General features: G+C 41.0%; 1 protein-coding gene across 24 annotated transcripts in view; it reads right to left on the reverse strand.

The window, feature by feature from the left end:
- Window positions 1-24,596, reverse strand: part of LOC144317435 (uncharacterized) — an 80,237-nt gene that overhangs the window by 35,842 nt on the left and 19,799 nt on the right. For 8 of the 24 annotated variants that reach the window (XR_013383434.1, XR_013383437.1, XR_013383435.1 and 5 more), the window contains 6 exons: window positions 21,606-21,778; window positions 10,496-10,555; window positions 8,530-8,615; window positions 6,664-6,878; window positions 1,892-2,353; window positions 1,367-1,579 (listed from right to left, as the gene is read on the reverse strand). Coding sequence is in view for 7 of the 24 variants with exons in the window: in XM_077903801.1 (XP_077759927.1) it covers window positions 6,797-6,878; window positions 8,530-8,615; window positions 10,501-10,555; window positions 21,606-21,622 (240 nt within the window). In the remaining 17 variants the exon portion in view is untranslated. The remainder of the gene's footprint in view (window positions 1-1,366; window positions 1,580-1,891; window positions 2,354-6,663; window positions 6,879-8,529; window positions 8,616-10,495; window positions 10,556-21,605; window positions 21,779-24,596) is intronic. The other 16 variants (XR_013383449.1, XR_013383448.1, XM_077903799.1 and 13 more) reach the window with 5 other exon arrangements.

A 24,596-nucleotide genomic window follows, 5' to 3' on the forward strand; every position in this document is an offset into this window, starting at 1 on the left:
CTTTGGGAAACACATTTTTACAGAACATTGATGAACAACCAATTGGTGAGCAAACAATTGGTCAACACCAATTGGTGAATAAACAAACAAACAAAAAAAGAGATCAGAGATTAAAAAGGAACAATAGATAAATGGATGTGTATATGTGTGGGTGCACCTATACAAATTTTAATTTTCAAATAAGATACATCTAACATGGATTTCACAAAATACAAAAATACAGCCTAAGGAGCCATTTGCCAGGTCCTATCAGATGCAGGCTGATGCCTCTCAGGGAGGATAACGTAGCTGGTGGTGGCAAAGGCCAAGTGTGGTCCTCCAGACACTCTCTATAGACCTTTGGACTGAGCGCTATTCTGAACCATCTCTTTGGAGTCAATGGCTCCACCCAAAAGAATGAGCTTCAAGGTAAAAATCAAAGCTACCCTGGCAAACAGACACATAATATATGTCACTTGGGGATATTTTTGTCACCAGCGGGCTAGACAGTTGCAGGTATGCAAATCAGAGTCCTGGAAACACCGCTAAAAATGCCTCAGCTAAAACCTCCCTGCCACCCAGACAGCCTATATTCTAATAATGGCATTTCCTTCCTATCTGGTTGCTAATTCTCTGAGATGCAAACAGAGAAGAAATGAGAAAGAGAAGACCTGCCAACTAGCTCTGTAGAAAAATTCCTGCCCGATTAAGATTTTTATCTCTTCTTAACTTCGGTTTCTGAAATAATAACTAACATGTGCATAGCGCTTTATTCCTTAACAAAGCCCTTTCATGTGTATTACTATCTCATTTCGTCCTCCCACCAGCCCTGAGAAGTCGGTAGAACAAATGATTTAATGACATCTGGGCCCTACAGGCTAAAAGGGTGGCAAATAATCAGAGCTGGGGCTCGAACTCAGTCTCCTGACTGCAAACCTGAAACCGTTATTCCTCTGAACCGGACAAATCGTCTCCTTAAATCCTTCGTGGAAACAGAGGCAGTGCAAATTACTTAACGAGCTAATTCCTCCATTGAAGGAAGGAATGGCTCAGACGGTTGTGGCCGCTCTCCTGATCGCTGTAATATTTGTGTTTGCTTTTTCTTAAAATTAACTCCATTATGTTCCTGAGCAGTGGATGCCAACACATATCTGCAGAGAATTACAATCTGCGCTGGAAGGAAGCTCCCTCTTGGACGTCCTGCAAGACCCAGCAAGGAACCTGATGGAAATTGAGCCTGTCATTAATGAGACAGGGCAATTTGGCTCCGAGAAAACAATCTCCTAAAACAACTGTGTCAGCAACCTCATTGTACTCCCCCCCGCCCCCCCCCCCCCCAAACAGAGCAGGGACAGGTTCCCAGAGGGCAGAGGCCATGTGATTATACCTTGATCTGCGCCGTGGGGCCCAGCACGGTGTCGTGCGCAAAGTGGGTGCCCAGAAACGTCTGTGGAATGAACAGCTCAGGCCGGCTACATGCTTAGTAAGATAGAAAGAGGTGCAGAGAACAGAGCCAAAAAATAATTCAAATCTCGGACTCTTATCCCAGCTCCAGCCCTGCCAGGAGAGCACTGTGTTCTTCTCTCTCATGGATGAAGGCCTGTAACGAAGAAGAGGACAAGCCAAGGGTCTTATTTCTCAATAATTCATACAAAATCCGCCAGAGGCGGGTGGGCAAGCAAAGCAGTCAAATCAACGTAGGTGCGTTACCAACAGAGGGGAGGCAGTCCAAATTCCAAACCCAGAATACTAGCCAGGAGGAGAAGCAGTTTAGATCACTTCCCTTTGTAAAATGATCCTCCCGACTAAACAAGGCTGACTGTATGTTTAAGGGTTAAAGGCATTACCAGCTGGCAAATGACCTTCTTGAGAGAGAAAGGGGAAGCCAGAGAGGCCAACGCTTCAGAAGTACCTTGTTTAATAAAAATAATCTCCCCCTCGCGTTTCTGACACCACCGGGCAGTCACACCGTCCCGCCTCGGGTCACCAGTTGTGGCTCTGTGAAGTTGCAGGAAATTATAGAAATCCATCACGGCTGAGTTTTCCAAACTGGTTATTACTCGCTGCTTTTTATCTTCCAAACAGCCCCTAAATTTAATTGCTTTGTTGTAATGAATTAACCTCTGAGGTCTACAGTAGCATTTATACTGTGTTCAAAGGGAAAGTTGCAGGTTCTCAGCCCCTTCCCGGAATAGGCTCTCTCAGACCAAAGCGTCCTTGCTCAGTCTTCGGTGTCTCTGGCCGATACTTGTCACCAGCGGGCACCCGGATGTCCAGGCGAGGAGAGACACAAAGAGGCTCCTCTGACCAGAAGCAGTCAATGCAGGCCCTCCAAACTGATCTCAAGAAGGCGATGACCATGGGGACTGTCACTCTGTTAATAGGTGTTAAAAGCACTGGTTTTAGAGGAGGTCAGACAGGGTCTTACTCTCCCGCCTTGTTTATCTGTCTCCTCTGGACCATTCCTACCAGCGAGCAAACAGGCTTTACCATCTCTCATCTGCAAAAAGTGCCTTCTTGGCCACCATTTCTTGGCTATTCCTTAAACACAAATTTCTTAAAAGGATTTAAGAGCATCCCCCTCCATCTCTACTCAAATGTTTCTTGTCAGTTACCATCAACCTTCCATCGAGTCAGATTTAACAGACCCTTGTGAGTTCATCTTTGTCACCTTTGTAGTGGCATCTGATAACAGGGGATTGCTCCCACCTTCTAGAAACAGTTTCCTCCTAGATTCTGTGAAGCCCACACTCCCCTGGTTTTCTCCTGCCCCTGTAGCCCTTCCTTCTCATCCCCCTTTGTTGGTTCCTCTTCTCCTACTTACTCATCAGTAATGAGCCGTCTTCTCATTTTTATTGATCCACCTTCTCTAGAAATTCTCATCTGCCCCTGTGACCTTAGATGCCATCTACATATCAATGACTTTAAAATATATTTATGACTTCTTTTCTGAACTTCAGACTAGCATACTCATAGCTTATCTGGCCCAAATCCAAATTCTGGAGTAGTCACCATCTCAGAAAAGGAGTCCTGCTTTTCTCTTGCTTTCAACCCACTGGCTAGTCCTGTTGGTCCTGCCTCCAAAGCACATCTCAAATAAATACACTTCTCTTCATCTTTATTCCCAGAACTTAGCTCAAGCCACTGACTTAGCAAAGAGGCTCTCAACACTTGTTGAGGCTTCCACCTGGCTCCCTTTCCTTCCATTTGTCACACAGTAGCCATTGACCCTCAAGGCAGGCTCACACTCTTCTCTCCACCTACTCCAAGTTTCTTGGCCTGCTCTCTGTTCCTCAAATACACCAAGCACATTCCCACCTCAGGGCCTTTGCACTTGCTCTTTTCTGTGCCTAGAACGCTCTTTCTTCTGATCTCCGTATGGCTGGTTCCTTCTCATCATTCTGATGGTAGCTTAAATATCACTTCTGCAAAGAGGCCTTCTTTGCTCTTCCAATCTAAAAATCCAGAGACTTTGAACTCTAGCTCCCCCACTTCCCAACAGTAGGAAAAAGATAAAGGATGAGAGTAGAAGGAAGGAGTATGAGTGGTGTGGAACAACAGTATGGCCTTAGATTCAAGCTCTGGCTCTAACACTATCTGCTGAAACCAGCTCAGAGACAATTGTGGTAATCTAGGAGAAAGGCTGTGCCCCTTGGACCAGGCGTATGGAGAGAAGCTGATGGGTTTGAGAAATATTCTCTGAGGTATAATTGAGAATACTTGATGATATTTGTATGTGGAGGAGGCAGTAGGGATTGAAGATAGCTCCCACATTTCTGACATGGGAACTTGAGTGAGGAGTAATGTCTTACTGAGGTGGAGAAGACTGCCCAAGAACAAAAGTTGGAAAGGATGCCTTTAAGTTTTTTTTTGGACACGATAAGTTTGAGATGCCTGAGAGATGCCTAAATAAAGAATTGGATAGGCCCTCAATGTGTGGTTGGAGTGCAGAAGAGAGGTCGGGGTATTTCCAGAGCTGCAGTAGAAGCCTTGAGACTGGAGGAGGTCAGCATGAGTAGTGTTTAAAATCATGAAAATGGAGCAAGTTATCTAGGGGAAGAATATACAATGTGAAAAGGACAGATAAAAGCCTGAGGCACACCAGCTTTTGGAGACAGTATGAAAGATCTAAGTACAACAAAAGGGACTGAGCAAATGGGAATGGCCAGAGAGAATAGGGAATGCAGGCATCTAGGAAAAGGCAAGAAAGAGAGTCCTGAGGATCAAGGAGTAACCAATTATGTCAAACGTTGCAGAGATGATCAGGAAAGATGTGCCCTTTGAATTTTGCATTGTGGAGGCCATTTGTGGCTTTAGCAATAGCAAATTTGGGCTGGTGGTGAGAGAAGACAGATTAAGGTTGGTTGATGAGGAAGTGCAGGCAGATCATATAGACGATGCTTTTAAGAAGCTCGACTGTGAGGGTGCCTGGGTGGCTGCTTAACTGACTAGTTAAGCATCTGTCTTCAGTCAGGTCATGATCCCAGGGTCCTAAGATCAAATCCTGTATCAGGCTCCCTGCTCAGCAGGGAGCTTGCTTCTCCCTCTCCCTCTGCCTGCCACTCCCCCTGCTTGTGTGCTTTCTCTCTCTCTCTCCCTCTCTCTCTCTCTCTCTCTGTCAAACACATAAAAATAATCTAAAAAGAAGAAGAAGAAGAAGAAGAAGAAGAAGAAGAAGAAGAAGAAGAAGCAGCTTGATTACGAAGGTAAATGAGACAGGGTGGTAGTATCAAAGGAGGGTTTTGGTATCAAAGGAGAGCCATTTATACAAGTGGGAAGCTAACAGAAGGATCCAGACAAGGGGGAAAAGTTGAAAATATAGGAGAGAAACTTATTTAAAGATTTTATTTATTTATTCATGAGAGACACAGAGAGAGAGGCAGAGGGAGAAGCAGATTCCCCGCAGGGAGTCTAATATGGAACTCAATCCCAGGACCCTGGGATCATGACCTGATCTAAAGGCAGACGCTCAACCACTAAGCTATTTCTTCAGGTGCCTGAGAAATGAGATTTTTAGAAGAGTGATGTCCCTAAGTCCCTGGGGACTGTTGAGTCTATGGCATAATGGAAGCTTCATATGTAATTTTCAATTTCCTGGTAGCCACGTTAGAAAGAGTAAAAGGGAAAGAAGTAAAATTAATTTCAATAATGTATTTCATTTCCTACAACATATTCAAAATATCATTTCAACATGCAATTATTAATAAGATATTTTACATTCCTTTTTTATACTAAGTATTTTATACTTAGAGCACATTTCAATCCAGACTAGATGCATTTCAAACACTCAGTAGTCAACTTGCATTTGATGGCTACCATATTGGATAATGCAGGTCTAGAGCATAAGTAGAGGGTTTAATTGGCCTTTGATAGAGTGAAGAACACTTTCCCCATTGAAAGAGAAAAAAGGGGGCAGTCCAGGTGGCTCAGTGGTTTACGCCACCTTCGGCTCAGGGTATGATCCTTGGAGACCTGGGATCGAGTCCCACGTCAGGCTCCCTGCATGGAGCCTGCTTCTCCCTCTGCCTGTGTCTCTGCCTCTCTCTCTCTCTCTCTCTCTCTCTGTCTCTCATGAATAAATAAATAAAATCTTTAAAAAAAAAGAAAAAGGGAAAGGACTCAGAGTATAGATGCAGGAAGATTTAAAGATTTGGTGCTGAATGGATAAGGGAGAATGGAAGGAATATTAAAGACCATTTAGTATAACCATTTCTGCATTACTTAATCTTTCCATCAACGTACATCTTCTCCCTGGAAATTTCCTTCTACTTCCATACTACTTTGGGAAGCCACTAGGCTGCTTGAGCCTTGGAAAGTAGGTAGTTTTCACCTTGAAAAGCCTCCCATAATATCTAAACAAATCCCGTTTTAAACACTGTAAGGACTTCCTTTATACATTCTCTTCTCATATGTTTGGAGGGATAAAGCAGCGTCCAGTGATAAAGCAAGGATGAGCTCTGTGTCCCAAGCCCAGCCTTGCCAATGACCCTTCTGCATGCTGGGCAGTTCACTTCATAGTCAGGGTCGGAGCAGCAAGCATACAAAAGAAAAAGAAACACTGCAAAATAAATGCCCATTTACACAATCAATAATAATAATAGCAACAATGACAACAGTACACATGGGACCAACCACAGCCTCCTAGTGTTGGCAGCTGATGACCCCTCAAACCTATTTTTCACTCATATAAGCTCCAGCAAAACACCAAGTGTGACTCTGCCTAAGCTTTTTCCTCCTTTCCCTGCAAACCCACATGGACTTTGAGGTAAATCTAATCCACATGTTTCTGATTCATTTACACTTAACTCATCAAAATGTTGTTTTCTAACAGCTATTTGATGGCCAAGAAGTCTTTCTTAAAGCTCTTTTCTTAGAAAAAGGATGTTGTGGTTTGCCAAGAGAAAAAAGAACTGAGCCCCAAAAGGTTTGAATTCGGCATGAAACTAAGAAATCGTGAAGTTTGGACCAAACTTGTCCCAATGCTTTCTCATTATTCCTAACAACCTTTCTCCCCTAGGTGATTTTTCAACTCTCTCTTCACTGATGGACAGGGTGGGAAAGCCTTGGGCTGGGCAGTCGCTGGTCCAGGATCGAATTTTAAACAAGGCAAACTAGTAAAGAGGATGATCTTGGAAAGGACAGCTTTCCGGCAATTCATTCTCCCTCCCTTGAAATTCCCTTTACCTCCGTGCTTTACAGTAAGCCTCTTGTCAGCAAAATGGCAGCTCCTTGACTCACGCAGGGCACTTCCCCTGTTCATGAGCTGCTCCCCCTAGGGTGGGGCTATTCATGGTACTTGGAGCCATCACTTCTTTCTTCATTTTCCCCTTCTCAATGAAAGCTCTATGTCAAAGGGTACATGAAAACAAAACTCCCAGAGCATGAAGAATTTCATGGCCCTGCAAAGAAACAGAAGATACATTAGGGTCAGATGTTAGGCTGATAAACTCACCAACTCCCTTTAACTTAAGACTTTAATTAAAATGACCCCTGTGAGGGGGATTAAAAATAAACACTCATTCATGGTTTCACTTTGGAATCCCATAAAATCTACATGAATATACTACTTCTGGCTTATTGTAGCTTCCTAAGACGGTCTGCCCAGATGGATTTTATTCTTGCCATTTGGAATGAAGGCAAATCTTTAGCAGCCCTCACAGGCATAGAGACTCTGATCTTCCTCCATGTTTGTTTCCCTTTGGGCAGCTTCCAGACATGGGCCATTGAATGCAGGGTACAATGGCGAGATGAGTTTATGAATTCTCTCTGCTGCAGGAGCAAACTGTGTAGTCTGGCAGCAGTAACTGGGACACAATAAATGGCCAAAAATATATGTGTTGAATTAGTCTATATCAACAAGACTCAGTGGGCCTGTGGACCAAGTAGAATAGAGAAGAGGAACGATATTCATAGTTTGCAAAGTAAAAGAAGACATTGGAAGGGTACAAAGGGGAATGGAATGAGGAGGAATGCAGAGGGAATGGTTCCTAGTAAAGTCATTTTGCAGGTAACTTCAACCATTCAGTGAGTAAGGAATGACCATCTCTAGAAAGTTTCCTCAAGGTGACAATGGATAAGACAGGATAACTGAGACTTCGTGAAATGCACCAATATAGGACTATTTTGTTATTATCCATTTTGGTGTGTATAAGTGGAATCTTCCCAAGGAACTGACACTCTTACTGGAAAGAAGTTAGAATTGTGGAAGACATGAGGGATTGACTTTGGACTGGAAGTAAGGTTTTCTTGTTTCTTTTGGAAGCTAGGCATTCACTGGCCCCAGATGCTAAGACATAGATACACCGGATTCATTCCAGTGGTGGAAGTCAGCTGTCCCTGAGACAATGGAAGGAGCTAGTGGCAATGACCATGTAGAGAGGTGGCTCATTTCTAGGCAGCCAGGATGCAGGGCAGCAGCTATGAAGCCTTACAGGTTCAAGAAGGTACATCTGAGTTTTTAGTAATGCTAGTAAAGACCAAGAACACAGTTCCACGTTCCCGTGAACTTGAGGTGAGCAGCGCCCCATCCTGTTGGTGCAGTTGGGTCGTCAACAGCAGATACCCAGATGAGATAGCAGAAAGGCCATCTCAGAGTGTTCTGCACTGAGCCAGAAGCAAGATGAGAAGATAAAACTTGAGGGTTTGTTCAGAGCGCAGCCAACTGCCAGACTCTCAGAAGCAACTGAGGGATGTTTGGAGGTGGTTTGTGTCCAACAAATATACAGGCATGGACTTATGCTTTAACAATTTGGACATTAAGGAAGCAGAACTTGGGGGGCACCTGGGTGGCTCAGTGGTTGAGCATCTGTCTTTGGCTCAGGTCATGATCCCAGGGTCCTGGGATCGAGTCCCACGTCAGGCTCCCTGCATGGAGCCTGCTTCTCCCTCTGCCTGTGTCTCTGGCTCTCTCTCTCTGTATCTCTCATGAATAAATAAATAAAATTAAAAAAAAAAAAGAAAGCACAACTCTGTTATTTAAAAGACCTGAGAACACATATAGGTGACACAAAGAATGCCTTCCTGAGGGACCCCAGCCAACTCCTTACTTACCATGTCAGTGCCTCAGGCTTTGGATGGATTCCTCCACATTTACAACCATCTTCTCTGCCTTCTCCTGTCTTCATAGAATCTTTTTTCTGAAGTGAAAGAGTATGAACCAGAGGTCAATATGCATTAAAAATGTAAAGAAGGCAAAGATCATGTAATCCAAGTTTTACTCCTGGATATCCATGGAACCTCCAGCCTGGTGGGGGTGGCCCTTCCCTGAACTGAACAACAGTCTGAGCTCTTATTCCATATCCAAGAGGTTTCCAGCTGCGTGGCTTGGTCCTCCTTCTGGGATGCTCCTCAGGTACCCCCTCTCACTCTGACCAGCCTTGACCACCTTCTCCCTACTCATCCTGAAGGACAGCTCTTCAATCTCACCCCTTACTCCAGGGATAGAACACCTCTCCACATCCCTCTCAACAACAACCCCAAAAATTCAGTTGCTGCTCACTAACTGATAGGCTCATTACCTATGTGATGGGAAAATATTATTTGTTATTTGTCATTTCTGCCTCCCCCAGGTCTCCTATAGAGAGTGAATCCTAGAAACTAGAGGATCTTTAGTAAACTGAGCCCCATGCTATCATTCTCAGAATAATGGACTTTCATGTACTGATGGCAACATGATGAAGGACAACATTTTCTAAACTTTTCTCACTCCGACTCATAATAGGAAATGCACTGTACACTACAACTCCTCCACCACACACACTTTTTATTTCACTTTTTAAATTTTTTATTTCATTTCAAAAAAATATTAGGTCTCACCCACTAAATTGATTTCACAACCTACTCTTGGTTTATAACCAACCCACAGTTTGAAAAATACTGAAAAAGTGAGTTGGGGCAGGTGTGTGGGCAGATGTGTGTGTGAGAGGGAGATTGAGGCAGAGAGAGAGAGAGAGAGAGAGAGAGAGAGAGGTGGGGGGAAGAGGTGAAAGAAAGGGAAACAGAAGTAGATCTGGGAGGGTTAGGAGAAAAGGAGGAATATAGAGCTTAATAGTAACTTTGGGGCAGATCATAGAGGTTGAATGAGGATTTTTATTGCCTCCTCTCTATTTTCCAGTAAAATCTGCATTCTCAGTGATGCTCTGGATCGACTTGGTAGGGCTACATACAAAACACCCTAACCTAGTTCAAAATTGGTAGAGAATAAAGCCAGAGGCTGCCCCGGGAAAGCAGGAGCATACAGACTGGGTGTATTTTAATATCTATGTATCTATGTAGATAGATACAACTATCTATGTTTCATGGAATCCTCTGCATTGGACAGGCAACAGAATTTAGAGAAGAATGGTAGCTATATGGGATGGAAAGAAGGAAAGTTAGGGAGCCGGGAGGCCGAGGTCCTACTCTAGGATGGCCTCTACTTAGCACAGACCCACAAATGCCAATTCCTCATTCTGGGCCTCATCACCATCTGGAAAAGAGAAGAACTGGAAGATTTGTAAGGTCCTGTCCACTTCTAAGTTTTGAAGATTCCTGCATTGTATTCTTTATCTGTAAGACATTACAATCTTTGAGATCTTTATTGACCCAACAGAGTTCCCTTTGTTTACCTGCTTTGCATTTTGTACCAAACTAAGCCTCAGTCTTGGAAGATCATCTCTGATAGGTTTATAAGTGTGTATGCCTCTTCCCCACCTATACACATCCCCTTGTACACACACACACGCGCGCGCACACACACACACACACACACACTTCTAATGTGTTGGTCGTCTGGTCTGTCCCTCTGTGTCTATCTCACCCTGCTCTCTGATGCCAGAGACTGATGCCTGTATAAACCCAAGCAAGAGATCTCCTTTCTGGCTCTGATAACCTTTCCTCACTTCTCCCCTTCTCTAGGCCTCGGGGTGGAAATGGCTCTGCTGCTTCTGGCTCCTGTGCCTGTCTCTCTCTTGAGACATCTCTACCTATCACCTCTACCTGTGTAAAAATGCCTAACACTCATTGATATTTTCTTTACCTCACCAGATTTCGAAGATGAAGGCAGAAATCTTTTTTGAATCCTTCATTGCTGATGTCTCTATAGGGACAGATGACACGCTCCAATTAGTGTCAGTTTATAAGAGTTTCTTAGTTGCTTTAGAAGCCAAAGCTTATAAACTTTTAAACACACATTTTTATGGGACATAAACATTTTTTCTTCAATAATATTAATAATGATTTTTGGTTTTCAATACTATTAATAAATATAGATTGGGCAAAATAAATGAAAGTAAAATTAGTGATAAAAGTATTAGGGGAAATATCAGTTCTTAAGATGGGACAAAAGCTTAAATAATAAAATCTATGAATAAATCCTCATGAATTTTTATAAATCTACGTATCCCTTATGGTCATATGATTCACCTAATCAGGGCATTACATCGAGCCTCTTTGTAAAAAAATATACGTACATACTTATGCACTCACACACATATATATGAACACATACACATAGACACACACACACACAAAAGCCCGTTCACAATGAAGACATATAGGGCAGCCCTGGTAGCTCAGTGGTTTAGCACAATGAAGACATATAGTAATTTATGCTATACATATGTTTCTATGTTACAGAAGTTTTATTTAGGATAATGGTGTTAAACAAGGGACCAGTAATTGGACATTTAATTAATTAGGGTCATGCATACATTTCTTTTTTTTTTATAGTTTTTGTTTTGTACATTTCTAGTGATTGTTAGAATCATATATTTGGAATAGTGATGATTCCTTAGTTTAAAACAAATTATACATTTATTTCTCAAGTGTATGTACATGTCTCAAATATCTCATTAAGACAAAGAATCTTATTCAAGTTAAGAAGTTCCTAATAGAAATGTAAACATAACTCTGAATAATGAATGTGCTACCAGATTATGAAAAGCATATGGCTTGGGGCCTCTGTTCCCCTTTCCTCTTTCTTAGGAATTACTCACAGCACTTAGCTCAGAGCTGAGCACCTAACAGGTAATTGAAAAATAGGCTTGACTATTGAACAAGCTAAGTGAAGCCCAGTTAACTATAGTTCTTTCATGTACACACACGCACACACACGCACACACACACACACACATTCAAACACACACATCTGTAGTCAGATTAATGCCTTATTTATCTTACATTATTGTTAGTACATTTCCCAAATAAATAAAGCTCACCCCTTCAAAGTTATATATTTTAACTGAGATCACAAAATTTTCTTAAAGAAAATACACACTATTCTAACTTCTTAAATAAAAAATTCTCAACATAATGTAAACTGTAAGCAATGAATCATGATGGTTCTAATTATAAGCATCAGTCATTTTACTAGGCTCTCAGATTCTGTTTAGGAACTTTTAGTCATCATCAGGGTATTTATTATTTTTAAACTGTATTCTGAACACTTGAGGCAATGAGACCTCACCCCCTCCTACAACGCCTTAGGTCTGGTGGCAACTTTTGCCCCCAGAATAAAACCTGAGAGTTGATCCTTGAAGACAATAGGCATTCTGCTGGGAAGGATCCAGATGTGGGTTTGAGTATGAGGCCATATTAAAATAAATCATCTGGTAACTGTAGCCATCATCTACATTAGATTCTTAGAGAAACAAAAAAGCAACTCCATCCAGGAGTAAAATATACTGAAAGGCAATATCCCTAAACCAAAGCCCCCTTTATTTTGCCCCTCTGGGTTCTCCAGCCTGCTTCTTCCTCTGTGGGGAAGCCCATGCTCTGTCTACATAAACAAAGCAGGTGGTCTGTCCTCTTCATGGAAGAGACCCATTAGGCACACAGTTCTGAACAAAAGCAGAGGAACTCTATAAGCAAGGATCATCCAACACCGAAGAAAAGCTGATTCCATAAAAGAGAAGAATCGAGTGAAAAGAGAGAGCAGCCATAATTCAGAGAATGGAAGTGACATTTTTAAGAAGTATAATTAGTATTTGCAGAGTTTGAAGAAGATGATGCATTCAGAAGCCAAGAGCAGGCTACTGCAAGAAAGAAGTATTTAGGGGCACCTGGGTAGCTCAGTAGGTTAGGTGTCAGACTCTTGGTTTGGGCTCAAGTGATGATCTCATGGTCTTAGGATCAAGCCCCAGGTTGGGTTCTGTGCTGAGCATAGAGTCTGCTTCAGATTCTCTCTCCCTCTCCCTCCTGTTCACTTTCTCTTTCTCTCTGTCTCTAAAATAAATAAAATCTTTTATAAAAAGGAACATTTAAAGGACAGGAAAGAATTTCAGGAAATTAAAAAATGATAATTTAAAAAATAAAACCATCATATCAACAATAGAATAAAGAAGACTAAAGACCAAAATAGATGTCTGGAATTTATGACTGATCTGTGAACATCTATAAATTGATCTAGAAGCAACCTATAAACAGCTCATAATGTAAGGCAACAAGATAAAGGGATGGAAAATGTGATAGGTGAGTTAGGGGACATAGAAAAAATCTGCGAGATCAAGTATATGTTGAATAAGAATTTTAGGAGAAAACAGGGACAAAGGAGAGGAGAAAACAATTTTTTTAAAAAAGGGAGTGATGAACTCCCCCTGGGCTGAAGAATTATAGGAATCTCCAGATTGGAAGGGGCCCATGAAGTCTCAAAAGAATGTCCAAAAGGATCCCAACTAGGGGTAGGGGAGATTTCAGAATTTTAAAAAATAAAGAGAAAAGCTTTAAAGCTTCTGGAAGAAAAGATAGTTTTTATAAAGGAAGTGGAGACAGACTGGCATCAGACTACTTGTTGGTTCCAGTAGGTGCTAGAAGTCAGGCAAGCAGTGCAAACACACGTGGAGACAAGAGAGAGGAAATGCACCTGTGTGTCATGCAAGGAGGCTGGGGGCAGCTCTGATGGCTTCCTGCCTAATATTGTTGTTACCTTCTTTTTTACTAACAAAACCCCAACTCTTTTTTTTTAAAGACTTTATTTGACAGAGAGAGAGAGAGCATAAGCAGGGAGAACAGCAGGCAGAGGGAGAGGGAGAAGCAGGCCTTCCGCTGAGTAGGGTGCTCCATGTGGGGCTCATTCCCAAGACCCTGGTATCATGACCTGAGCCAAAGGTATATGCTTAAACGACTGAGTCACTGAGCCATCTAGGTGCCCCAGAATCCCAACTCTTGGGGAGGAGGATCTCAAGGAACCTAGCTAAATTCTTGTCACCAGACTCCTGTGAAACTAGGAGTGGCCATCTGACCCAGTTCTGGACAATGAGAGTAAGCAGAAGTTGGTCCCTGGAACTTCCTGGGTAGCTTTTTCTAAGGAACAGACTCACTAGCCTGACTTTTCTGTTCATTTGTTTCTTTTCCTTTTCCCCCTGCCTGCTTCTCAGAATGTGAACTTGAAATGCCTTAAAGCTCACACCCATGCTGTGACCCAAAAGACCAATGCTCACATGATAAAGGTGCTGCTAGAGGAGGGCAGAAGGAACCTGGGTCCCTGATGAAAAATAAAATCACAAAATAATTCAAAGAAAGGTGGCAAATTTACAAAATAATTTTGGAGGAGGAATGGTCATTTTAAGTGGGGCATAAAATGTATAAGCCACACAAAGGAAGATTAATGAATTTGACAAATTAAAATTTTAAAATTTTAAAATAGTCCCACAAAAGTCAAATAATTAAAGATAAACTGAAAAAATCCATAATTGCCACTCATGTCATGAAAAGCTAATTCCCTCAATATAATAAACTCCCTAAAAATTGCTACTGGAGAAAAAAAAGACTGACTCAAAGAGAAAAACAGGCTAAAGGTAATAACAGTTCACAGGATAAGGACTACAATCACCCTTCTATGAGAAGATATTTATCTCATAATAAAGGTTAAAACTATGGTGAAATACTGTATATAACATATATTATATTATATATTAATATTACTTATATTAAATATTATATATATGTATTCTTGCCTGATCTTGTATCTTTATAGAATTTTCTAAACAGATAAATGGGAAAATTGCCCTTGGAAAGAGTTTGGATGATGATCAGGAGATAGATGGAACGTTTACTTTTCACCATATAACTCTTTCTTTATTTTGAAATAGAGAGAGTACATGTGAGTGGGAGGTGGGTGAGGTGCAGAAGGAGAGGGAGAGAGAGAATATTTAAGCAGACTCCCTGATGAGGGTGGAACCCCATGTGGGGTTCAATCTTAAGACCCCAAGGTCATAATCTGAGCCAAAGTTAAGAGTCAGGCACTCAACCAACCAAACCACCCAGGCATCCCATAACTCCTCTTTTTAATTAAACATCATATTTTGAGGTAATTGTAGGTTCACAGGCAGTTGTAAGAAATAATACAGAGAGAGTCCTTGTGCCTTTTACCCAGTTTCCTCCTGTGGTAACAATTTGCGAAACTATAGTCCAATATCACAACTAGTATATTGATACTGATACGTTTTCAACACCACGGGATCCCTCATGTTCCCTTTCATGGCTACATCCACTTTCTTCTCACCTGTAACTCCTCCTTAACCCCTAGCAACCACTGATGGACATCGCAGGAATGTTGTACAAATGAAATTACACAGTACATAGCTTTTTTGCATTGGATCTTATCACTAGACATAATTCATTAGAGATTCATCCAGGTTGCTGCATGCATCAACAATTTGTTGCTCTTTATTGATGAATAAGTTCCATGGTATAAGTATAAACCACAATTTATTCACTCATTGAAGGATATAAGGGTTATTTTCAGTTTGGGGCTATTTTGAATAAAGTTCCTATAAACATTCATGGACAGTTTTTTTGTGTGACCATAAGTTTTTCTTTCTCTGGGGTAAGTTCTCAAGTGTATAACTAATGGATGGTATAGAAATCACATGTTTAGTTTTTAAAGAAATGGCCAAACTCATGGCTGCACCATTTTACATTCCCACCTGCAATGGAAAAGTGATGTAGATTCTCCACTTCCTCTCTAGCACTCGGTGTTGTCACAGTTTTTTCTTTAGCCATTCTGATATACATTTAGTAATACCTTGTCTCTTAATTCACATTTCCCTCATGGCTAATGATTGTTGAACAACTTTTCACGTATTTATCTGCCATTTGTATATCTTCATTGGTGAGATGTCTCTTCATGTTTTTTGTATGTGTTTTAATTGGATTTTTTTCACTGTTGAGTTTTGGGAGTTCTTTATATATTCCAGATACTAAGCCTTTTGTCACATACAGAGTTTGCAAATATTTTTCCTTGTCTGTCCTTTCTCTTTTTATCCATTTAATAGGGTCTTTTGTTGAGTGCAAGTTTTGAATTTAATAAAGTTCAATTTATCATTTTTCCTTTTATGAGTCATGCCTTTGGTGTCATGTCTAAAAACTCTTTCCCTAGTCCAAGATCCTGATGGTTTACTTCTAGATTTAATTTTCGGAAAGTTTTATAATTTTATTTTTTACATTTAAGTCCATTTTCCATTTGAGATTTTAAAAAATAAAGTATGAGGTTTAGGTCAAGTTTCTTTTTTTTGGCAGGGCTACAGATGTCCAATTATTCTTGCACCATTTGTTAAAAAATCTACCCTTATTCCATTGAATTGCCTTTGCACCTTTGTCAAAAATCATATATTTATGTGGATCTATCTATGGGTTTCCTCTTATCTACCATTGATGTATGTGCCTGTCATTCCACCGATACTACACAGTCTGGGTTATTGTGCAATAAGATAAGTCTTTACATCAAAAAGACTGATTCCTCCTTATTTATTTTTTTAAAATTGTTTTAGCTATTCTAGCTTCTTTGTCTTTCTCAATAAATTTTACACTTGATCTTGACCAGGAGGCCAAGAAATGATTTCAGATAAATTACAGACTAATTTTATCTATACCTTTAAAAAACTGTCCTAGGATTTAATAGGGATTAAGTTAAACTTAAGTATCAATTTGGGAAGAATCACGTTTACTTGGCTGTCTTTTAACACATGAACATGGTATGTTTCTCCATTTATTTAGATCAACTTTGATTTCTTTAATTAGTATTCTGTATTTTTTAGTATTCAAATCCTGGACATGTTTTATTAGGTTTACAGCAAAGTATTTCATTTAAAGTGAGTGTTTATAAATTGTATTGTATTTTTTGTTTTGATGTCCATTTAATCATTGCTGATAAATAGAAATATTGATTTTTGTAAGTTAATGTATCCTGCAACCTTATTGAAATCAATTATTAATTCTAGAAGGATTTGTTTTTAGATTCCTGAGCATTCTCTACATGAACAATCATGTCATGGGAAAATAAGGACAGTTTTATTACTTCTCTTCTAATCTGTATAACTTTAATTTCATTTTCTTCCCTTATTGCAGTGGCTAGTACTTCTAGCACCAGTTGAATAAGAGGGGTAAGAAAGGACATTCTTGCCTTGTTCCCACTATTGGGGGAAAGCAGTCAGTCTTTTATTATTAAGTATAATATTAACTGCAGGGTTTTTGAAGATGCTCTTTATTAATTTGGATAAGTTCCTATTTTTCTGAGCATTTTATCATGAATAGGTGTTGAATTTTGTTAAATGCTTTTTCTGAATCAATTGATATGATCATGTGATTTTTTTCTTTAGACTGGTTAATATAATGAATTATAATGATTATTTTCTGACTATTGAAACAGCTTTGTATCCCTGGAAGGTACAAATGATAAGAATATTAATGCAAATCACTTGTAGTATCTTTGAGTCTCACCCAAACCATTCTTTCTCTGAGCTCTACTGCACTTCCTTACCTGCTAGAGAGGTTGACAAGACTGGCTTTAGAGGACACTAATCCAGGCAAAGATCACAGGCCATGATGCTGGCAAGTATCACAGGGCAGCCAGCATGCCAAAGAAGAGAGTACTGTGGATACATCAGACTGAGTGAGGAGATATATGAATTGTGCCAAGCTTGCTGCCTTGGGGCCCACCGAGGTATTAGCCTTCAGTTGGCCAGTAATTTCTTTTTCTTTCTTTCTTTCTTTCTTTCTTTCTTTCTTTCTTTCTTTCTTTCTTTCTTTCTTTCTTTCTTTCTTCTTTTCTTCTTCTTTCTTTCTTTCTTTCTTTTTCTTTCTTTCTTTCTTTCTTTCTTTCTTTCTTTCTTTCTTTCTTTCTTTCTTTTTTAAGTAACTTCTTTTTTAAAAAGAAGATTTTATTTATTCATTTGAGAGAAAGAGAGAGAGCACGAGTTGGGGGAGTGGCAGAGGGACAAGCAGACTCCCCACCGAGTGGGGAGCCCAATGTGGGGCTCAATCCCAAAACCCTGAGACCATGATGAGAGCCTAAGTCAGATGTTTAACCAACTGAGCCACCCAGGTGCCCCTGGCCAGACATTTCTTTGGAGAACAATATAACTGATTAATTCTGGCTAACTTTGCCCATAAACATACAAAGAATGAGGGGAGAATGCATCCAGCTATTGTAGGAATGCAGTCCTCATGCACATAAACTCATATCCGCTTACTTTGCCTTGTTGTATTCTAGGAATTGATTCTACATTTTTGGTGGTGTGGAATAAATTGCCTTCAACAAATCCCAGATCTTGTCACATTAATCTAGTGCACAGTTATAAAAATACCCATAGACCTCTAACATTGCTCATAGGCTGGAAAAACACATCTGAGAGAGATGAAGCTTGGATAGGATTCCTTTAGCCTAAAGTCCATATAATATTTAAGCTACCTGGAAGAAACCGGCAAAATCTGGTGTGTGGGGGCTCTCCCTGTGCCTAAGAACCCTAGGGAGGCCAGATAATCCAAAGCAAATGTCTGTTTAGAAGCAAAGGCCACTGATAAATTTAATTCTCTCATCTGAATCATCTGGTGAGGAATTTATATATGTCTAGTGAGAGTGGAAAAATGTTACCAAGCATTTTAGATGGAAAGGGCTCCATATTCTATTTTTCTTTCCTAGATTGGCGTTTCTCAATTTTTTTCATTCTATCTCCCCCAGGGAGGCTTTTTATACACTTTTTTCCTAATTGTTTCCATGCCCACACAAAATTTGGATACTACAGATATATTGTGTATCTGTTTATATTGATGGAAAAGGTTGAGCTTTGGAGGGCCATAAATGATTATAATATCTAATTCCACCCACAATCAGTTTTTGCCCCCCTTGGCAGCAATATTTCCCCAGTTAAGAATACATGGCCTAGATAAATGAGTGTCTAAATTCTTCATGAAAGCAGGAGAAAGAAATACCCTAAAACCACTTCTAAGTTTGCTCTCATGTCCTGTCCTGAGAATTGCTATAATAATTATTCTCCTTTATGTGGGCACAACTATTGGTATACTTCATTCCAGGATCAAGTAGAAAGAGATTTACTACAATCAAGGAAGTCAGTTTCAGGAAGTCTGGAAAGGCCTGGAAAGTCATAATTAGGCAGCTATCTTCTTATCTGCATTCTCTTCTAGGAACATGAGTTCCCACCAGAGTAGGTTCTAAGTAAAGGCTCTCACTGGCTCCCACCCAGTGCTGGGTGTCTCCTCCACAAATCCAAATGCCTAAAGTCCTCATCCACACATCCTTCTGGTGTCCTTTCACTGTTATGACAAGAAAGAGGATTAATAGAGGGTGAATTATGGCAACATTTTTTGCAATATTCAATGGCCTGACTCTGATGCCATTCTTTTTTAAGATTTTATTTATGAGAGAGAGAGAGAGAGAGAGAGAGAGAGAGAGAAAGAGAGAGAGAGAAAGCAGAGACATAGGCAGAGGGAGAAGCAGGCACCATGAAGGGAGCCTGATGGGGGACTCGATCCCAGGACCCCAAGATCATGCTCTGGGCCAAAGGTGGGCGCTAAACCACTGAGCCACCCAGGGATCCCCTCTGATGCCATTCTTAAGTGTACCAGCTTAATCCAAGACATTATATAAAATCTAGTGTTACATCTTAGGCTTGGAGTCTAACAGATTTTGGTCCATGAACCATGACATACTTTTCAAGGGCATTCATCGCAACATATTAAAAAAAGGTGTGTATCCAATTTGCCCACATCATAGCCTTCTTTGATTCATTTTCATTGGACTTTGGCAGCCATAGTCACATCAGGTAGCAGGGAAAGTGAAGTTGCTTGGTGGAAGCTGAGCATGCTAAGGTACCAGGTATGCCAGGGAAAGCTACTGCTGAGTTTGAGGGAGGCTCTAACATTATTTCCATAAACTGGTTTAATGAAGAATCTAAAGTCATTAGAAGATAAACATGAGATAGTTTCCTTTATGGAATATCTGCCACCTGCTGAGAAGTAGCCAAACTTTCCATCACCTTGATTATCAGAGCAGCCTCGCTTCAGGTCTGTGAGAGTCAGTGCTGCCAATTTCAAGCCTCAACTCTGTATCAAAGAGGACATTCTTCTCTTTCCACATTCCTGATTCCAGGGTAGCCTACAGGGGAGTCTGGCTGGGGCTGGCGAATGAGACACAGTCAGCTCCCACACATGCCTCCATCCTCTTCTCCATTTTTGTGTTGGGGTAGAGAGCAGAGGGATGGAAGGTATGTATCTTCTTAAGTGGTTGCCTATAGTGAGCTTTCAGGCTCCTCCAGACTTCACCTTGCTCGGTCATAATTGCTGATTTGGCTCAGTATCTGTGAACTCAGAAGGATCCGGTAGCAATTCCAACAGCCTTATGGATGAGGAGCTCAATTTAGAGGTGTTCCCCTTGGCATATGTGGACTCTTGGGAGACTAGGCCATCTGTTTCACTTATCTTCTAGCCAATGGATTCACCCACTTCTCTGATGCTCCAAAACTTTGGTCTCTGTCAAGACCATGGCCCTAAATCCCATTTGTCCTTCCTAACCCCAAATCTGGGGTTTATGACATGTACATGATCCATTTTCCACAATTCTTAGGAACTATAGAGGGAGCCCTTGTCTCTGTCTGGTGGCACACTGTGCAATCTCTGTCCAGAGATTTTTCTGCCTCTTTGGTAGCCCTGGTTTGGGTTCTCACAACTGGTGACTCAGTGTCACAACCAGGGAATAAAATTTCCAACTTCTTCTACTTGCTGAACTTACTTTCAAGGGTCTACATGAAAAGTTACAAGTGATTCTCTTGAGGTCTCATCCTGTGACTTCAGAAAGCAGAAGTCCCCTCGGACGAAAAAGGGAGGAGGATGGCTTGGAGGGCTCATGGCACCTGCTGAACTGGGCAGTTTCATTCCACACCTGGTTGCCCTCTGACACCTACTGGGAGAAGGGATGGAGAGTAGTAGAAGCTATGTTCCTTCCCAAGCCCAGTTGTGGTGTCTGACCCATTAATGGTAAGGAATTTGGATTTCACTCCCCATTACATGGCTTCTGTCCAAAGCTCTTGATTCCTTTTCCCTCACAAGGATACGTTGCAGATATGGCTCTGGGTTGTTGTCATAGATCTGGTGGCTGGCCACTCTGCCTTACCTCAGCTCCATTGCTCAACTCCATCTGGCTCAACCTCTGAGTCTCAGTGCAAATTTTCAAGAGAGGGAATCTGATTGGCTTTACTTCAGACAGATGTTCACTACTGGTTTAACCAGATGTGGATGGAAGGGCCAGTCACCAGATAAAAACATGTCTTCTTAGGCCTACTCATTCATCAGGGCTTATGGTTAGGATTACTATATCATCCTATCAACCAAACTGAGGCTTTCTGGAGAGCAAAGGGTAGAGTTAGCAAGAATTCCAGCTGTGCGCACAAATCGGGACTGTCCTGAGCAAATCAAGATGTGTACTCACCCCTACCTGAAGAAAATCCCAAAGAAGGAAGAAGAGCTAGACAAGCATACCAGGCACATTTATGATGTAGCACAAAACAAATTAGTCATGAGGCTCCTTGAGGGAAGGAAATGTGTTTTGTATTGTACATCTTTGTATTTCAAAGTCTAATATGGTGTCTGTCAGATGTGGAGATAGCTAATGAATACCCATGGAATGAATGACAATTTAACAAGCTCCAATATCTTGCTGAAAAATGTAGTTAATTTTTACATGTCAACTTGGAAGTGTTTTTCTTTTTTTTTTTTTTAAAAAAAAAAGGTAAAACATTCAAAGCATTCTCTCTGAGAGACATTTGATAGTCCTGTTAATCAAGTTGCCTACATAATGCACTGAGAATTTTGAAGCTTGGGACTGTGCCCTTTCTATAATTTGGCTTAAAACGTACCTGCACCAAAGCCGCATGTTTTCTTATGAAAGAGTCTTTCATTGGGAACGTTGGTGATTCTCAAGTTTCTACCCAGAACTTCAGCCCTGATCCACAGGCTTATTTTGGCAATTCTTTGTCAGGAACTTAGGCGGAAATTGTAATCTCTCTTATTTGTCATTGGTCACCCTTGGCTGCAGGATAAAAACAGAAGCAGGGAAATGGAGTATGGTTGGAGGGGGTAGGAAGAAGGGATACAGAAGAGAGGAAGTAAGAGAGGAAAAGACAGGAAGATACCCAAAGACAGAAGTAAGGCTAGAGCCAGGAAAGAACCTAGAACAACTGCTGAACATCATCTCTGAGGGATGCCATGTATGTGGTGCCTCATGGTGTCTGTAAAAGCCCACTGACTCCCAGCGACCCCTCCTATGGGGGACTTCCCACTTCTCTTTCAATCTAGGCCTTTCTTAGGCATGTGCAGCCATATTCATATACCTTTTTGAAGCCATCTCTAAGAACAACATCTTTAAGACCAGCAGAGGTAGTACGAAGCTGGGCTGAACACCTTCGCCCTCCTCCATCTGATATCAGAGTACCACTTTCCACAAGCTCTGTTAATATGGCCATGGGTCTCTATCTGTATTCCAGAACGCATCTGACCCCAGAGACAATGACCTAAATAATATTTTAAAATACTGTGATAGGAAAATTGTCTTCTTTATTGTAGAGGGTGAAGCCATTATTTTATTCATTATTTATTATTTTGTCTTAAATGGGTTTATATTTGGGATGCCTAGTTCAGCAGTTGAGCATCTGCCTTTGGCTCAGGGCATGATTCTGAGTCCAGGGATTGAGTTCACATTGGGCTCCCTGTGAGGAGCCTGCTTCTCCCTCTGCCTACTTCTCTGCCTCTCTCTGTGTGTCTCTCATGAATAAATAAATAAAATCTTTTTTAAAAAATCGATTTATATTTGATGCTTTTCTACAAAAAAAATAAGGTATGATGTGTATGACAAGAGAAATAGAAAAGATATATTAGGAAAAATGTATTACCTCCTCTCCTGACCCTTCTTTCATATTTTGAAGCTACATTTTTTATTCCTTTAAATTATCATAGAAACTGTATTTTTTTGCTGATTTTTGTACTTATGAATGTTCAAGTTGCTTTAACTTCTTTTCCTCTTCAGTCTCTATTATTTTAATTAAAATATTCTTGTGTTATGTCGATTTCTCTGGGAAGAAAGTCTCTGCACAACCCTCCCCAGATCTTGTTCTGTGGGAGAAGCTCTAATGCCAGGCATTTCCCTTCTCTTGGGTGGCAGCTGCCTGAATCACAGACATAAAGCCTCAGAGTATTTAACTTGGCTTTAGAGAGTCTCCTTGCAAACTCAAACTTAATGAGGATAGGAAAATTATTACAGAGGTGTTCTTGATCGCGTACAGAATGAAGGCACATTTGCAGTGGTCAGTGACAAGAGGGTATACCCCACTGTGTCTCTGCCAACCTCAGGCTCCAGAATTTCCCTAAGGCCTCATTGCCTCAGAAACCCAATAAACAGCCCAGGTTGTTTATTGGAAAGGGGCTCTGCCTCTCATCTACCATTCACTATTGCCCCTGGTGGCCTGACCACCCTTGCTTTCGGGTTGAGAAAATGGCAAAATCAGGGCCGTGTTTATGCGGTGCATTGAATTGTCACCTGTAAGAAGAAAGCAGAGAGAAAGAATGAGGCTCAAGAAATTGGTTAGTCTGGGCATAAAGACATGAATGCCTTGAAATCATAAGGAAAATAGAAGGGTTACAAGTTTTCTTTTTAAGATTTCAGAATGTTTCATGATGGTTTAAGCCCATACCACACTATTTTTTAGACCACAGTTTGGCAAATTGTGGCCTGTGGGCCAAATCTGGCCAGGCAGCAGTTTTTATAAATAAAGTTTTATTGGAACACAGCCACACCCACTTGTTTACATATTGTCTATGGCTGCTTTTGGGCTAGAAAGGCCGAGTTGAGCTGTTGCAATAGAGACCATATGTGATCCACAAAGCCTAAAATATTTACTCTCTGGCCCTTTACAGAAAATTTTGCCAACTCCTGTTTTAGGCCAACTTTAACACAGTCTCATCCTCCTCACTAATTTAACAGGAAGATATTTATATATCAGTGCAAAAGGAGAAAACATTGCTTATGATCGTGTCACTGTTTTTCTGCACCCACAAGTATTTCCTAGAGGGATTGCAAAGGGCGTAGCATTTGAGTCCTGCCTCCATGCTCTCCAAGTGTATATCCCTGGGCCTGTCCCATAACGTTTCATGCCTGTTTCTCATCTGTATATGGGAATTCCACTTGCATATAGCTCATCAGGTCGTAATGATTATTATTTAATGAATAGATGTTTTGTAACCAAGTAAAGAGTCAAGGACAGTGCCAGGCCATATATGGCCTCAATGAACATTCTCCATTAAGTGGTCCCTTTTTATTGCATAGCCCATTTCTCTATACCTAACATTCCATAAAACACACATTTATCAGAAAAGAGGAAAGAGAGAGAACCTGGAAAGAGGGCAGAAACTCATCTGTAATTCAGCAAGATCTAAGCACCTACCCCTTATTTATTTTTCCTAAAAATCATTCATAACAATTCCTGAACTGGATGTACTAGAACATGGCCTCCAGAATGGTCCCTATAAAAATTATAAACTAACCGTTGAAGAGAATGACAATACTCAGTGGCACTGCAATCTGCTCAATTCACTAGGTCCCCAGAATCCGGTTATTACAACTCAGTCTCATGCTTCAGTGGGCTAATTGTTCCTTGGATCGAATCACCCGCCGAGGCTCAGCACCTAGCTCTCTTCAAAGCACTTAATAAATTAGTGGCTCTCCACATGTACTTACCTGTGCACCGCAAAGTCAGACACACAGGGTCTGGGCTGCCCTGGGTTTGAAAACAGGAAAGCTAATCAGGTCATTGCTCAGAGTGAGTCCAAGGAGCACGGGAGTAATTTGCCCCAAG

Source organism: Canis aureus, chromosome 7 (assembly GCF_053574225.1).
Source record: "Canis aureus isolate CA01 chromosome 7, VMU_Caureus_v.1.0, whole genome shotgun sequence".
Lineage (NCBI taxonomy): Eukaryota > Metazoa > Chordata > Mammalia > Carnivora > Canidae > Canis > Canis aureus.